Consider the following 17,835-nt stretch of genomic DNA (forward strand, 5'->3'; position numbering starts at 1 on the left):
GCTAAAATGGCAGCTGAAAATGAATTTGAAAATGAAGATAGTTCAATAGAAGAGTTGCCAGGAAATTATCCATTTGATAAATAGCATCGGATTATACATAGACATTTTTCCGTGGATTTTTAAATGAAAAATTAAGATGAAGCCGAAGGCCTATGCTAACAAATTTTTTATGCAGGAATTTGAAGGTACAAGACAATAGCTAATAAATTCTTGTACATCCCCAATGATGATACACATGATTACCACTTATGTAGAATACAATTAGTGGATGAACATTTGTACACTATTCTTAATGAAATAACCACTTAAGATTCAAAGGGTGTTAAGCCAACGAATAAGAAAACATGGTTGATGAAATAAACATTCTGTCTTAGTATTGCATAAAAATAGGTAGGTAGAAAATTAGTTGTATATCTTTCATTTGCATTTCCCTGCATAGGATGACCGAAAAAGTTTTCATTTATGTCTATAGGTGACACAGCAATAATAGGTTTAAATAGATTAGATAATAACTGTACCAGTACCTAATAGAAGAGAAGAAATATAAAAATTTTAGAGACTGCATAGAAACTTTTTCCAAAACTATTACACAGGACATACTTACTAAAAGACATTTTACCAAGTATCATAGGTAGTAGCTATGCTATTAACAATGGATTAATCTCTTGTCAGATGTTCCTTTTGAACATTTGATGACTTACCTCACACACTCAGACAAGAAGTGCCTCAGGCTTGGATCACCCAGGTAAACTTATAAACCTCTGAAATTGCGTATTTGGAATCCTTGGCCGATTACATCTACTCTATGTGTATGTATTTTGGTAGATTTTGTATTGTTTTTTTTTATTATTATCTTGTTGTGTGTTATTATACGAATAATTTATATAAATTATGCTAATTGAGGGGAAGATTAATTTATATCACATTGCACCATTCATGTTAACTTTAAAGAGTCAATAGTTCTTCGTTGTATTAGCCTTTAAAAGAAAGGTATTTTTAAAAAAGCTCTCTTGTCATTTATTTGGTTTTAATGACCTCTAAAACAGAATTTCTTAAAACATTATTTTTGAAGTATGCATCAAAGTAGTATGATGACTATATTTGTATGTCCCACTTATTTTTAGTCGTTTCTATCTTAGTATTAAAGTATTGCGACAGAGACAATTAAAATCTAAACATAGGTAATTCTTGGGGACTTGTATGTAAAAAAGGACAGTCTATTAGCGTTTTTTAAAAATAAAACTAATACTATCATTCTTAAGTCTTGCCCACAGAGTAAAGTGCTTTGATTCAAACTTCAACATTTGGAAGATTAATATCAGGAAAGATTTAATTTTCAATATAAACATTTTATGTTTTTAAAAAACAAATTTTGAAGGAGAAGTAGATGTAATTAGATTTTTGTAAGATGCGGATCTCCAAAACGAACTAGATTCGTCTGTGCGTACATTACACCTTTCTTTATGAATATTGAAAATATAGGGGGGGGGGGGGGAGGGTTGATTTTGCCGCTGTCTGAAACATTTTTGGCACAATCACATTACCATTTAAAATCACTCTATTATTCATACAAAATAAGAATCTTCTTTCTACTATTAGACTGTTTTTTATTTTATTTTTATGGATGTTTCTGGATGTTATCATGATTGTTAATAAATCTTTAAATTTGACCAGTAATCAAAACTATGATGCGACCCTGGCAGACATGAGAAAATATGTTCAGAGTCTGGACTATGGCGACTCTGCTGTTGGCCTTCATGTTGACCTCAGCAAGTATAAGGTTTGGCGTTATAGTTGACTTCACACAAAGTTCCTGTGAAGCACTGATAATTCCCACTTAATTTTGAAATAAATAGCCTAAAGGGAGGGGATGTTTTTTTCACCCTATGCCAAACCCTTATTCCCAGTACCCAATTAACCTTACATAACCTGATCTTAAGTATTTAACAAACCAACAACAAACTTCCCCCTTAATTTATATCTATTTTATGCTCAACAAGGTACCTTGTGTAAGGGCACCTCGTACTTTTTCTCATTTAATTATATTCTATTATAAGAAATAGAAAGGTTTTTATTTTATTTTGTCTATTAAGATCTCGCCAACTTGTAAGTTAAATATTTTAGGATTTTTTTGATAAAATTAAAGTCTTGTAATGGTTTAAGGATTTTTTATTATAAAAATGATATATGTTGCGACAAAGGCAAACTAAAAATAATAAAATATTGAATTAATTTTTTTGCTTCTAGGGTATGGATATTTCAATACTAAAGCTGATAGCTCACAGAATTACGGGAATTGTAAACATTGGAGTTGACACCCTCGATTATCTGGTTAAAGTAAGTATCTTGTAATGAAGATTCCCTAAAACACTTATCATCTACTCTATAATAAACTTAGTCTTTATTTTCATAACGCCATAGTTGTAAGTATCTATCATTTTGAATTAAAGTGTAAGATTCTTTAAGTTAGGCCCTACTTGTCCTGAGGAGAATCATCATTATCTATCTATCCAGCTGAAATTCTGTCTATCTAATATTTTAGTCAGGTATAAACTTCTGGAAGTTGGCCACACTTGGGCTTGAGTACAACATCTATATTCTATATATATTGTATCCAACTGGTTATCTATCTATCTATCTTATATTTCAGTCAGGTATAAACTTCTGGAAGTTGACCTCACTTGGACTGGAGAACAATATTTATCTATAACTTAATTTTTACTTATCTAATATTTTAGTCAGGTATAAACCAGCTTATACCAACAATGAAATTAATTCGGGAAAAAATCACGAAACCTATATTGTTTTTCAGCTGTCGTTGGGGGGCAACACATCGTAAAATTGACGACCTCTCCATTTGCCCCCCAAATATTATTTTTTATTTATTTCGCTTGTTGGTTATACCTTATACCTGGGTATAAACTTGTAGAAGTTAACTATACTAACCCTACTTAGACTTGAGAATATCACCTATCTATATATCTATCTATCTAATATTTCAGTCAGGTATAAACTTCTAGAAGTTAACTATACTAACAATACTTAGACTTGAGAATATCACGTATCTATCTATCTAACTGAATATGTATCTATCTAATATTTCAGTCAGGTATAAACTTCTGGAAGTTGAACAAACTTGGGCTTGACCATATCATCTCTCTATCTATCCAACTTGATTTCTTTTTATCTAATTTTTCAGTCAGGTATAAACTTCTGGAAGTTAACCACACTTGGACTGGAGAATGTAAGGGATTCTGACCTAGATAATGCCAGGTAAGGAAGACAAATCAACCCCTCTTATTGTTCTTATCTAAGGAAGACAAATTAGTCTTTCCCCATACCTTCTCCTTTATATTTTTAAAGTACACAAGACAAAATTTCAATCTATTGGTTTATGGGTATTATTATTCAAGACATAGATTAAGATGTTTTTTAAAGAGAATAATGGGGAGGGATGGGAGGTCTTATTTCGCTAAATGCTAAAATAATGTTTGTTATTAATTAAAATTTTGAAGCACAAAAGTACCTACCTTATAAGTTTAGTGTTTAAGCTGGTTATCATGTGTAGCAACTACAAATATATACCTAATGAAATATTGCAACTAAACTGCACTTCTGTTAGATAGGAAAATTGTATTTTAAATTAGCCAATACCTTGAAAAAGATCAATTTGTATCCAATAACCCATGTTTTTTTTTTTTTATTGACAGGTTTACATCAGAATTGTACAGCAATGAAAAAACACTCACAGACTTGGATATCTTGGATAAATTCCTGGACCAGTGCAAGGCAGGAGTGGTTGTTTTAATTTATAATAGCAGCTTCTGCTCTAGAGGCCCTCTCCCTAGAAATAATTGTAATTAAACATTCTCTTGACCTAGAAAAAGCTTAATTGTACAGAAGGAACATATGAAATAATTCAGTGGTTAACATGATCCTTTGCTGTACATAGACGGACAGACAAACATCATGTCACTTTCATATAAAGATTATCCAGTGAACTTGCGCTTAGTTTCTTGTGAGACTTTGCCCAAGAGAGGATTGTTTTGACAGCACCTTACATTTAAGAAATTGGCTGGGGTATCTTGCACAAAATAAATATTCCATGGACATTGTAGACTATTCGGTCCAAGTTCATCTACAGTTTTCTAGCAGATAAATGTTTAAACATGTAAAACAACCCTCTTCCTTAAGATTCCACTGCAGACCCTGATTATGAACTCTTGTGAACTTACTGAAGACTTTATCATTAGGAATATAGCACATTTATTTTAGTAGTAAATCTTCTCTAAAAGTTAACTGATCTAAATAATAATACCGTATCCTATTTAGAGCTAGGATACTATTTAATTGAAATTGCCTAGCACTCTTCCAGTTTTGAGAAAAGGGGGGGGGGGGGGAAATGTGGTGACTCGTCACACGACATACCAGCAATTTTATTTTGGATGCTACTCCCTTAGTTTTAGAGATAATTGGATGAAATCTTTTGGGCTGGGTCACTAATTACCCCAACTAGTGGTATCTTTCAAAAAAAACGGCGGCGGGACCGCCGCTCCCGCCGTCCGCCGCCGTTTTCCGCCGCCACCAAAAAAAAATTTTTTATTGCATTTCTCGCCGAATTAGGCAATTTGGAATCATTTGAGACCATGTTATTTTTTTCAAAAATTTTTCCCCTTACAAGCAACCCTACTTAGTCATTTTTTTCAAATTATCGTTTATCAAGGTATATCTTAAATACAGTAATTCTCCTGTGATTTTGAAGATATTGAAACAAAATCTTTTTAGGTTGGTAAGTTTAAAATATTTGAATTAAGAAAACGGCGGCGGGACCGCCGCTCCCGCCGTCCGCCGCCGTTTTCCGCCGCCACCAAAAAAAATTTTTTTATTGCATTTCTCGCCGAATTAGGCAATTTGGAATCATTTGAGACCATGTTATTTTTTTCAAAAATTTTCCCCTTACCCTGCGGGGGGACTTAGTAATTTTTTTCAAATTCTCAAGGTATATCTTAAATTCAGTACTTCTCCTGTGCTTTTGAAGATATTGGGTGGCGGCGGAAAACGGCGGCGAACGGCGGGAGCGGCGGTCCCGCCGCCGTTTTCCGCGGCCGTACCTCTGCCATTTGTTACTAACCTACCTAAAAATATTTTGTTTAAATATCTTTTAAAGCACAGGAGTACCACTGATTTTAAGATATACCCCCGCAGGGTTGCTTGTAAGGAGAAAAATTTTTGAAAAAAATAACATGGTCCCAAATGATTTTAAATTGCCTAATTCGGCGAGAAATGCAATAAAAAAAATTTTTTTTGGTAGCGGCGGAAAACGGCGGGAGCGGCGGTCCCGCCGCCATTTTCCGCGGTGGTACCTCTGCCATTTTTTATTTAAATATTTTTTACTGACCTACCTAAAAAGATTTTGTTTCAATATCTTTATAAGCACAGAAGTAGCACTGTATTTAAGATATACCTTGAAAAAAAGTCCCCCCGCAGGGTTGCTTGTAGGGGGAAAAATTTTTGAAAAAAATAACATGGTCCCAAATGATTTCAAATTGCCTAATTCGGCGAGAAATGCATCAAAAAAAATTTTTTGGTGGCGGCGGAAAACGGCGGTTGCGGAGGAAAACGGCGGCGGACGGCGGGAGCGGCGGTCCCGCCGCCGTTTTCTTAATTCAAATATTTTAAACTTACCAACCTAAAAAGATTTTGTTTCAATATCTTCAAAATCACAGGAGAATTACTGTATTTAAGATATACCTTGATAAACGATAATTTGAAAAAAATGACTAAGTCCCCCCGCAGGGTTGCTTGTAAGGGGAAAAATTTTTGAAAAAAATAACATGGTCTCAAATGATTCCAAATTGCCTAATTCGGCGAGAAATGCAATAAAAAAATTTTACAAGTCCCCCCGCAGGGTTGCTTGTAAGGGGAAAAATTTTTGAAAAAAATAACATGGTCTCAAATGATTCCAAATTGCCTAATTCGGCGAGAAATGCAATAAAAAAATTTTTTTTGGTGGCGGCGGAAAACGGCGGCGGACGGCGGGAGCGGCGGTCCCGCCGCCGTTTTTTTTGAAAGATACCACTAGTTGGGGTAATTAGTGACCCAGCCCAAAAGATTTCATCCAATTATCTCTAAAACTAAGGGAGTAGCATCCAAAATAAAATTGCTGGTATGTCGTGTGACGAGTCACCACATTTCCCCCCCCCCCTTTCTTGGCTCTTATCAAAGATACATAAGGCTAAATGTCTTCAGGTCTTCAATGACTTTAATTTCTGCGGATATTAAACCAACCAATCTGAAATTAATCGTGAAATATTTCATTTTTCTATCTTACGATGCAAAACATGAGTTTTTCAGTATGTCTCAGAATCAGAACCGATTTTAATACAGCGGATATTAATCGGATTGATAAGGTTTTTTTTATTATTTCGTACCCATAAATAAGATGTCTACTAGAGAAGTTTTTTTTATTAGATATGAATTATAAATGTGTTTTAATCATGAAGGAGAAAGAATAAATTTTGTGCCTTGGAGACAATTTTACTTGAATCAGATATGATGAAAGAAATTGCCCTGGGGGCCTTGATTTCAGCAAGTTGCAGGTATTTTATCTAATCCACAGGATGAACTGAATTGAACTGTAAACAATAAAGGTACCCAAAGTTTCATAAACAAGTAAGAGGGAAGTCATTTTCTAGTAAATCCCGTAAAGGTGTGTGTTATAAGGCCAAAAAATAGTAGTAGAACGATAAGGTGCTCTATATATTTGTATTCCCTATTGAATAGAACAATAGGGAAATTTTTTTTTTTTTATAACTGTACCTGGAATATCTTAAAAAAATAAAAACTTTCTATCAAACGCTTTGTTTGGCTCAAACTGACTAAAATTAAAAAAAAATATAATTATAATAATAATGTTTTCTATAGGAACAAGGTAAAGGTTAAGAACAATCTATACCATTAAACAAAGGAAAAAGCCATTCTTTACAGGTTGATTTATTCAAGGTGACAAAAATTAGTTTTATGTTTGTGGAATTTCATGTTTGTTTGCTTTGAAGTAGAAGGTTTAAATGTGCATTGTTTCATTTCAATTTCACTACAGCGAAGAACTACATTTTAGAACATTTTTTTCTGTAAATTAAACTTTCATTATCAAAAAACTAACTTGTTTTTCAACTATATTTTGGTCAATCTTTATTATAAAAAAAAATATTCTGGCTTTAAAATAGGATTTGAAACTAAAAATGACATACTACACAACAAACAAAGAAAGAATATGACATGCAACCTCCACTTTGAATCTCTTACCTTCTTATATAGATTGTATATCTGAATGTTTTCAAAATTGTCTGTATGTAACTTGTTGTGTTGGTTTGTTTCACTAAGTCATTGTATTAATGATTTGTTAAAGTTTCATTTTAATGTTCACTGCTCGTACAACCTGTAAAGAATGGCTTCTTCCTTTATTTAATGGTATAGATTGTTCTTAACCTTTACCTTGTACCTATAGAAAACATTATTATTATAATTATGTATTTTTTTAATTTTTGTCAGTTTGAGCTAAACAAAGCGTTTGATAGAAATTTCTTATGATAGATATTCCAGGTACGGTTATCAAAAAAAAAAAAAATTTCCCTATTGTTCTATTCAATAGGGAATACCACTATATAGAGCACCTTATCGTTCTACTACTATTTTTAGGCCTTATAACACACACCTTTACGGGATTTACTAGAAAATGACTTCCCTCTTTATTAGTGGACTTTATTGGGGACTTAATTTAATCTTGAGTTTTTAAAACAAAATTGATGTTAATTGTCATAACTTTTCTGTCAATAATTTAAAACTACAGAAAGGGTAATTTGTGCTTTTACCATAATTTTAAGTGAACATCAATTTATCGTCCATTTCTATATCTTTGAGATCTTCTAAAAAAGAAGGATTGAACAAGTTTTATGAATAGCAATGTTTCTTGCAGGGCTTAGCAGCTGCGCCTCAGCCGTGCATAAGCCTAAAATTTTAACCTGCTTGAGTACCAAAAAAAAGATCGTAAAAATGGATTGTCTGTTTAGGAAAATATTTAGAAATCCAGCAGAAATATATTATATAATATGACGATTTTACTGAGGCTTACACGCGGCTGCCGAGCCCTGGTTCTTGCATTTTTTTTACATGTTAGTTTATAAATTAATACAGTCTTCTTTGTAGATAAAAAAACCATGCAGGCTAATCTATAAAACGTTTCTTAGGACACTGAAACGGTTGCAAATGAACGATATCCGAGTGGGAATGTCTTTTGAGCGGATAGCTGCCGGCCTCGAATGTTTGAGCCTACAAAAATTGAAGATTTTTAGTCAGATTTCAGTTATGTCAGGTATATTAATAACGGCAGGTATAGTATTAAATGTTGTTTATGCTCATTTTTATGTCAGTTCTAAATGAGGGAATAGATTTGAACAATAGCCGTAACGAATAGTATGTACTTTGCATGGCGTTTAAAAAGCATGTACATTTTGGTAGTTATGAGTGGGATATTTCAGTACCATAGAGCTGTATAAGGGCTAACTTCAAAATTAAGTTTTATAGGCCGAATGATTCTGAAAAAAAATTCTTGCCCATCCACCCCTCCCTCCTACTCCAGCTTTCAAAGTGTATACCCCTCTAATGAGTGGTAGGAGATCCTTGGGTGTTAGCCGTCCTTAAAGGTTGTTTAAACTTTTGGAGGGGCGGAGGATTAAAACTCCTTAATAAGTTGAGTTTGGTATTACTATGTCTAACTTTTGTTATTAATTAACAATAGATAACTTCTCCATCCAGCCAATTAAAAGAAATCTTTTTAAAATTTATGTTTAGGACTAGGACAGTTTATAGAGAAAACCAGCCACTCTCTGCATTCCTTGGACATAGAAAGCTATCACCAAAGAGATAATGCCGTACCAATACAGGAAGGTCGTCAGAGTCTTTTTTAATGGGAAGGATGGGGTTTAAATCAGGTATAGGAGGAAAGTATACTGCATAGTGTTAGAAATGTCAAAATCAACCTGAATTCTAAAACTTATATGCATTAAACCCTGACTGAAAGTTGCAAAAATAATTTGTTTATTACCTATAGGATTATAGGAGGCACCACCAAAGAGGGGTTAATTTTTAAAAGTTGTTGGAAGGGTGTTGGGACGTTATAATAACATAGGTATATTTTTCATAATTTTGATGTTATTATTACCTTGGACGTCCTTGAATTTAGGAACCTATTTCATTTCCAAGCCTTAGAACATTGCATATTTCCAATTTAGGAAAGTTAAGAACTTATATTTTAAGTTGCCTGTTTTGTTTAGTCTGTGTATAATTCTGTCATAAAAAATAGGTTTTTTGTCCATTAAGATCTCGCTAACAAATGTAATTGTCCAAAAAGTTTCACTTAAGTGACTGGATATTTTGAGGCTATTTTATATTCAAATTTTATTCTTGGGATGTTCATTCATAATATAAGTTCTTAATATGATATAAGTATAGGAAGTACAGTGTTACCACCATTTACCAACCTTTTCAACCTTTCCTCTCTTACCATAGAATCTGTAGAATATTTAAGGTTTGTGTATTTAGTAAACAAGGATGGAAACATTCATAACAGTGAAGCTTAACAAATCAGACATAAGATAAAATTAGATATTAATATTACGTAATAGCGCTTTCATTATTCACAAGACTTCATATATATGTGATGTTATATGATTTAAATGCAGAATACTTAGTTTGGACATAATTCAAATTATCCCAAGCATCACCAAATGCCTCCTGTAATTTTAATTTTATAAAAATCTATGATTGGCAGAATAAGGATGGAAAGCCAACCTGATTTTACTTCAGATGTGATATTATCTTGTTGTGACAGTTTCAATTTTTAACTTTGTCGGGCACAGACCAACCCTTCCAACCCCCTCCCCAGCCCCTTCTTTTGAAATAAATTTTTTTTTAATGTGGATGGGGGGTTAGTTTTTTCTTCTTATTTTCACTGTTACCTTATTTTTTTATATTTGGTGAAGAGTAGTCCAAAAATGGTTATGGTACTGCACTAGCCCCCCTCCCCCCCCCCCCCACCAAGGGTTAGGTATATATAAAGAAACCCCCACCCTCTCTCTTGTTTTCAATTTAGTAAAAAATAAGGTATTATATTTAGGGGTTTTGTTCTCGCTAGACACTTGGAAGGACAGCAATACTCCTTTTTCTAGTGTTAACAGATTTTTCTATTTTTAGAACGAATGGATTGTTGAACATTCTGCACAAATGCTCAAACTCTTTAAGAAAATTAGAACTTCTAACTTTGATTGATGGAGTTAATATTGTCCCAGGAATCTTTTGGTTTATATTAAAATAAAAAGACAGGTTGATCACTCCCACTCTTCATAAATAGCTAAAAACATGTAAAAGACCAAAGCTAAGCTTTTCTGAAAATGTTTTTTTTAGGTCTAACTGATAACAAAATCTTGATTGACATTTAAACACAAATATGTAAAATACAATTTGATACATGTATTACTTGGATGTTCCACCAGATTTTATGTACACTGAAAAGGTGATGTTCGCAGTTGTCTAAATAAACGATAATTCCCATTCACCCCAGTTACCCTATATCATCCCCTTCCATCCTACTGTATGAACGTTAAGATATAAGTTTTCCGGAATTTTAATGTTAGGGGGAGATTTGAAATCTGCAACAAATTTTAAGGATTTTTTATAAAATTCGTTTTTTGTATAATTCTTTATCTAAAAGCGGAAATGCATTTTAAGTTAATTAATTTTGACCAATAGGATAGGTGGATTATAAACTACCTGCGCTCTAATTGGTTGAATGATGTACGCCATCCAATCAGAGCGCAGATTTTTTAAATCCACCAATCACAGATGCCAAAATTAATTAACTTGAATTGCATTTCCGCTTTTAGATAAAAATTATAGAAAAAACGAATTTTATAAAAAATCCTCAAAATTTGATGCAGATTTCAAATCTCCCCCTAACTTTAAAATTCCGGAAACTTATATATCGTAATGAACGTACTAAACAAAAAATTAGGTCCCTAAACTAAAGACACATTTTCTCCTGTCAATATATCCACTTATATCCATTAAAATACTACTTAATTTTAAGAATTACTTATGAAAAAAAGATATTTCAATTTTTTGTAACTGTGTTTGAATTTTCAAAATATAAACCTTAAAAAACTACTAGATTGTGACATCCCCTATCTTACAACTCTCAAGATTGATACCTTCACATCAAGTATAAGGTAAAAACCAAATTATAGACTAGGTACAATTTTTTTTAGCTAGCTAGAATGTTCTATTTAAAAAGTTTGTCTCTGCTTTCTTTTAATACAATTTGGTTTTTCTAAAAGAAATTAGATATGAGTTTTAGTCGATCTATTTTATTTTGTTTGAACTAGTCCCCAAAATTTTGTAATAACGTTTTTTTTTATTCATTTGCTTTACAACTTTGGAGACTTATGAATTTTTATTTTTAGTTCATTAAGTTGAGTGTCCAAACGTTTCAACTATTAGTTGTAATCTAAAGAAGGGGGAATTTTTTGTATGAACAACATTAGGGATGTACATCAATTTTTGGTCATTATTTTATCCCTTTAGATCCATGGAATTTCTTAACCTCATATTCAGTGTTGCGGAGCCGGGAGCCGTGGAGCCGCCATATTTTGCTAGAGCCGGAGCCGTAATTTTTGTTAAAAAACAGCTCCGGCTCAGGACTAGATAAATAAAGAGATTTTTTATAAATTATAATTTGGTAACTCTGTTTTGTCATGTGCTAATGCCCTTTTCAAGTTTTTCTTTCAAAACCTTCAGAAGTCAAAAATAAAAAATATTTTTTATGGGGAATAAAATATGTCGAGTTTTTCTTGATTTTAGGTTGGAGCCGGAGACGGAGCCGGAGACGGAGCCGCACCAAAACCAAACGGCTCCGCCACACTGCTCATATTTCTTGATTTTTCAGGGGCACAAAAATGGGTGAACAGGTGCTGAAGCTGATAAGCAGATGTCCTAATATTGAAACTTTGATTCTTAAAGGAAACAAATTAGAGTTTATTAAAAAATTACATGATTTTTTCTTAAGTAGCGAAGCTACTCTACAATATGAAATGTCCGTACATTCATCTATCTGTAGTTTTGAGGAAAGTGTAAATTACTCGGCTGATTTCAGGATAGACTGCTGATTTTTTGTTAAGATTCCTTATATCAATAAGCATAATTGACGTTGTCCGTCGGTCAGGATTAAAAAAAACAACACATTTTTTATGCGAAATTAATTCGGGATGTATTATATTTTTATTAGCAATGAATAACTGCTCTGCAAGTCATTCAGTTTGTTTGTCTATCCACAATATTTTTGTGCTTCGCTACTTACATTAAAAGCAAATTTAAGTATTAATAATTCTATTGTGGAATAATTGTAAAGGTAAAGGAATCATAGATTTTGGATGTTTGGACGATTTTAAGTTGAAACTGTCCTCGCTCAAATTTTTGGTTCTTGAAACTATGCAAGGTAAAACTAATTGATTTATTACGCTAGATTGACATAAAGGCACAATAATGAATAATTAGTCAGATTTTAGAAAAATATTATTACGAGAATATTTGTTTACGCAACAAAAAAGTAACCCACCTTTCTTATTTTTAGTAGCGAAGCTACTCTATAATTTGAAATGTCCGTCTGTCCGTCTTAATTTGGGGGAAACGTGATTTTCTCGGCTCCTATAAAAGATAAAAGGCTGAAATTTTTTGACAACATTTCCATTGTAAAGGAGCACAATTAACTATAATACATCAATGGCGTAAGGACCGCTTTTTAGCAGGTTTTAGGCGATTTTTGTATTTTCACATTTTTTTCCATATCTTTGGTGTTTATGGTCCGATTTCCAAAATTTTTAACAGTTATAGTATCAAAATTAAATTTCCTGTTGTTTCAAGAAAACAACTATGACGGTCAGACTGCCTTTAAGCAGGTTTTAGGCTATTTTTTTATTTTTCTTCATTCCTTTGGTGTTTATGGTTCAATTTCCAAAGTTTTAAGTTATAGATATCAAAATTAAATTTCTTGTCGTTTCTAGAAAACATCAATGGCGATCAGACTGTCTTTTTGCAGGTTTTTAGCTATTTTTCACATTTTTCCTCATATCTTTGGTGTTTATGGTCCGATTTTTAAAATTTTTGTAGTTAAAAATATCAAAATTAAATTTCCCGTTGTTTTGAGCATCCAGTATGTAATTTACTTTGACCGTCAGTCTGTTAGTCATAGTACTGAAATAAAAATATTGAGAAATTAAAAACAAATGTTGAAAAGGTTTCGTGATTTTTTTTAAATATACATGGCATGCTTTTGACAACTAATATCTAAATTCTTATACATATTTTTTGTGCTTCGCTACTTATGGATGTTGTCATCCTTGTTTTAATATTTTTTTAAAAATGGGGGGAACTCCGAAGCCCCGATTAATTTGTTTTGTCTTTATTTGTCGACCATGTAAGTTGTAATAAGATTTTATAAATATAATTTAAATATCAGGACACACCTTGGCAGGCCTGACCAATTTATCCAAGTTTTTACGAGCCTGTTCTTCCAGTATAATGGAGGTTAGTTAACTTAGTAAGCCGTAGATCAGGGATACAGGATTAGGCATAGAAGATTTATGTGAAAAAGACATATTTATATTGATAAAAGTTTTATTTCATTGCTTTAACGTATCCTCGGGATTACGGGGATAGGGCAATGGACAAGAATTGCAATGTGAATATTTTGATTTAATATCTTTTTAGCCACCAAATGGTTGGGGACTTTGCTTTTAAGAATTATTAAAATGTAGAATAGATATACCTAGTAACTTAAGCCAGTGGCGTTCGAGAGGGGTTGACAACACCCCCCTCCCCATGAGATAGGGTAGGACTGGATAGGATAGGGTATAGGGTAGAACTGCCCCTCCCTGTTTTACTCCCCCCTGGTAAATCGCAACTTATGAAAGCCTTTCAAAAATTTCTTAAACTTTTTCTACCGTAACTTTTTTGTGAGAGCGTCGTTGTAACATTTGGTCTCTTGTTTAGGTGAATCTGACTGGAAACCTGGTGGACCTGGATTTGACACCCGAAGACAACCTGCCCTCGCTGAGATCGATTATTATCAAGGGGACAAATGAACCTGGGCCAAGTTTGGTCAATTTACTGGACAGGTAAATGGTTGGAGAGATAGATAACTAGGTTTTATGTAATGTAATAGACGGAAACCGGTGACTGTCCGCATGTCTTCTAGGCGACAAGATCAAATATTGGCTCAACTGCGTCGAAACTAAAGACTTTAAAAAGAGGTATCTGCTCCTGATATGCTCGACATGAATAGAAAGCAATGGGGTATGCCTTGTCCCAATATAAACTAAATAGTTGGTTTTCTGCAATTGTTGTGAAGTAAGTGCCTTGGACCTACTATAAAGAAGTAGGGTGAGCTGGTTGAAAGATTTAGACAAACAAACAGACTTCTATTCCTTTTATTGATAAATATATATTTTCTTTCTAAAGATGTCACAGCTCCCTGAAAAGTTTAGACCTTAGTTTGCCTGTTCTGGACCTGACATGGATCCAGGATTTGCCAGAAGGTCTTCCAGAACTCAAAAAGCTAAACCTCAGGTGCGAGAATATGATATAATTTGACCCTTTTTTTTAAATGTTAAACTTTTCATACAATTAGTTATGTCCGAAAATTGAACCTAGTAATAGTGTCTAACTTTTTATCTTTGTGACGTAAAAAAAATCGAAGGATGAGAGGAGAGGTGGTAAGGTGGTCTCGAAATAAGGAGAAGCCAACATTGGGCCTTGTCGAGTTTTTAGACATGGTCTCCCCCACCTTGGTATCCCTCAATCTCTGGCACATTAAACTTCAGGAAATTATTATGGTAGTCTGTAAAATAAATATATAAGTATAGATGTTTAACTCAGACAACTACCTGGTTCCAGTGGTGGGGACCTTTTTCGTCTGCAATTTACGCTCTTTTGTCTGGCTGTGTTAATATTTTCGTCGCTATTGGCTGATTTTTAAAGACCCAATTGAAAGTCGGAACAGGGTCCCAACTCCGTGGACATAAAGTTTTTAACTACTTCTCCCTCTATTATTTTATTTTGGTGTCTGACATTTTTACGATATTGTGGCGTAAAACATAGAACATACGCGCGTCGTCGGGGAGGTAATGGGTTAGAATCTCGGCTAAAACCGACCATAACTTAAGACTTTGCTTTGGTTGCGGTTTGTTTTGGAAGAGTGGATGTCATGCTTGTCTTATTTATGCTTAGTTACAATCTTTCAACACAGAGGTTTTGAATAAAAAATAGAGAATCTCTAACAACTATAAGCAGCTGTTTCAAAGATCATAATTGACACATAAACATTTCATTCGTCATGTTACAAAATTTTTGACCAATTGAAATACCATGATAAATCCTCAGGATATGGATAAGTTATCACGTGACCTGCCCCAGTTGAGGCATGTATCTATCTATCCCAAGACCAACCCTGAAGACCTTCATCCACTAAAGGCTAGATGTCCTGCCGATGCTGAATTCAAATAGAAAAAAATTGAGAGAAAATATGTATATAAATGGCGCGTGAAAATTATCTACCGTGATTTAAATTTACATTGGTAGGGGAGTTAATGCGCCCAATAAAATGTGACGGGGTTAAAGATTGTTGTGAATTTTGAGGAAAAAAATGAACTGACTTGCTAAAACTTTGGGCTTTGAAATTTAAAAAATCTTAGGTTTGTTATCATCCAGTAACATAATGGGTGTTCCCGATTGATAGGAGATATATTCATTTTTAAAAGCGAAGCTTTTCTATAATTAGGGTCGGTCCGTTCGTCCGTAACGGATAGCTTTATTCGATAATTTAGGCATGTTAGAATTGTCCTATTGATTTCAAACTTTGTATGGTGATTCCTGCATTAGTTAGGTACGATTTAGAAAGCGTAGCAACTCTATAATCATTACCAAAATGTCCGTACATCCATTTTAAACATGTTGATTTTTTTTTACTTTTTTAACAACAAACTTTTATATGATCTAATTATCCTATTGATCTGATTTTTTGTATACTGATTCTTTAGACAACAAAGTACAATATCATAAGCGAAGCAATTCTATAATTAAGTCCTAAAAATGTAAGTATGTCCATAAACATTATTCTGTATCAAGCAGTTTTTCAACAAATTTACTTACAATTTTGCATCAACTCTCATACATTTATATTCTGATTATTCAGTTTTGACACTATTCAAGTGTTAATGTTCGTTTGTCCTACCGTTTTAGCGCTTTGCTTTTATGGATGTTGTCATCCTTGTTTTATATTAATCCAGTATTTGCTTCTTTACCATAGGAATCAAATTGACTAAAATCGAGAAAGTAAACTATAAACACTTGAGTAATAAAATAATGATTTCATTCATATTAAAATTTTAAAAATGAGATAATTACTGTCCATAAACTTGAAATATTTATATTATATTTTTTCTATGTATTGTATTGTTTTATTGTGCCTAATATGGAACATACACACACACCAGTATTGTACAGCATTTTTATATTATTTTTTTATCTGAATATTTGATATTTATAGTATTTTAAAATTTACATTTTTGTATTTTACAATAAATGTATTTTAGCTTTAATTCTTTTTTTGTAATATCAAAACTCTAATGATTTTTCTACAGGTCTACAGAGGCAACTGTAACCAACTACTGAATTAATTCGAAAAAATTGTTTGTAAATTCTGCTGATGTTTTCGTGATTTTGGGGGGCAATGCTTCGTAGCGTTTTATAAGCCCCCACATATTATTTTAGATCTATTTAGTTTTATGGCTATACCTTATTTATGCGATGATTCACTGTGATTTCTGAGACAAAATGATATAAAATCACAATGATAATAAAGAAAATTCCACATAAGATTAAAAAGAAGTTGCTGTTAAGTTTGGACTCTTAAAGAGTCTGAATCTAACCAATTAAATTTCCAGAAAAGTATCCAAAGTTTACCAACCCGTGAACGAAGTCATAAAACTTAGGGAACCTATGTAATTTACAGTTCTCTGTCCTCCCCCCCCCCCCCCCCCCAGCTTTTTTTATTCATGATTATCTTGTCTCCTCTTGGTGATACCTCAATAAGTTGCGCTACATTAAACGTATTGTTGTTACCAGCGTGCCGGAGCCGGGAGCAGCAACATTTTTGGTGGAGCCAGAGCTGTATTTTTCGTTAAAAACGGCTCCGGCTCCAGATTAGCTAAAAATGATTTTTAAAGTAATATTATAATTTGGCAACGGTCTATTTCCATATAATAAACTGAAAAACTATTGTTACTTAACAAATAGACACACATCCTTCTACTTTTAAATAGCTTTAATCAAATAAAAGCAAAATATTTTATATTATTTATTTTATTTTATCAAATTCAATAATGAACAAAAATTGATATATTAATTTTAAGGTAGGAGCCGGAGCCGTATTTCCAGATACGGCTCCGCGGAGCCGCATCAAAATTAAACGGCTCCGACACGCTGGTTGTTACCTTTGTATATAATTGTCCCTGTTTTAATATATGAATGAGTACCACCACTTGTGTGTACCGAGTAATATCAGGGGAAATGTATAAATATATATTATATAATAAGTTTTCTCGTATTCATTCGAATCCGGTGGATAGGAACCGGTTCTCATCCATACGGAAAAACTATGTCTAGCATCGTATTATATCCAGTTTTCTACGAATATAGAAATGTACAATCACAAGATTAAAACCAGTT

At 33.1% G+C, this 17,835-nt stretch overlaps 1 protein-coding gene across 7 annotated transcripts; it reads left to right on the forward strand.

Annotated features, from left to right (window-relative positions):
• The first annotated feature begins 1 nt into the window (after position 1).
• Positions 2-16,706, forward strand: LOC145331530 (uncharacterized). 7 transcript variants are annotated; one of them, XR_013883775.1, is made up of 22 exons: positions 2-58; positions 670-745; positions 1,263-1,319; positions 1,672-1,780; positions 2,248-2,337; positions 3,200-3,273; positions 3,711-3,789; positions 4,195-4,251; positions 6,502-6,599; positions 8,247-8,371; positions 8,851-8,940; positions 9,240-9,294; positions 9,515-9,586; positions 10,252-10,344; positions 11,223-11,282; positions 11,999-12,067; positions 12,456-12,547; positions 13,568-13,635; positions 14,101-14,225; positions 14,569-14,676; positions 15,490-15,800; positions 16,348-16,706. XR_013883775.1 is itself a non-coding variant. In XM_080176238.1 (21 exons), the coding sequence occupies exons 1-21, from the start codon at positions 7-9 to the stop codon at positions 15,524-15,526; spliced, it is 1,686 nt and encodes a 561-aa protein (XP_080032364.1). In that variant the 5' UTR covers positions 2-6; the 3' UTR covers positions 15,527-16,706. The 7 variants fall into 7 exon arrangements, 4 of the variants coding, with proteins under 4 accessions (XP_080032364.1, XP_080032362.1, XP_080032361.1 ...); XR_013883776.1 differs by having other exon boundaries at positions 16,395-16,706; XR_013883777.1 differs by having other exon boundaries at positions 16,415-16,706.
• Positions 16,707-17,835: the final 1,129 nt, after the last annotated feature.

This window comes from Acartia tonsa, chromosome 11 (assembly GCF_053477335.1).
Source record: "Acartia tonsa isolate MP-2025a chromosome 11, ASM5347733v1, whole genome shotgun sequence".
Lineage (NCBI taxonomy): Eukaryota > Metazoa > Arthropoda > Copepoda > Calanoida > Acartiidae > Acartia > Acartia tonsa.

What these genes read in the sequence shown, in the direction of transcription:
- LOC145331530 (XM_080176235.1), top strand. Translation starts at nt 7, where the DNA reads ATGGCAGCTGAAAATGAATTTGAAAATGAAGATAGTTCAATAGAAGAG. An exon ending in TCAGATTTCAGTTATGTCAG is followed by an intron (nt 8,372 to 8,850) that starts GTATATTAATAA and finishes ATTTATGTTTAG; the next exon opens with GACTAGGACAGTTTATAGAG. An exon ending in GAATCTGTAGAATATTTAAG is followed by an intron (nt 9,587 to 10,251) that starts GTTTGTGTATTT and finishes TTCTATTTTTAG; the next exon opens with AACGAATGGATTGTTGAACA.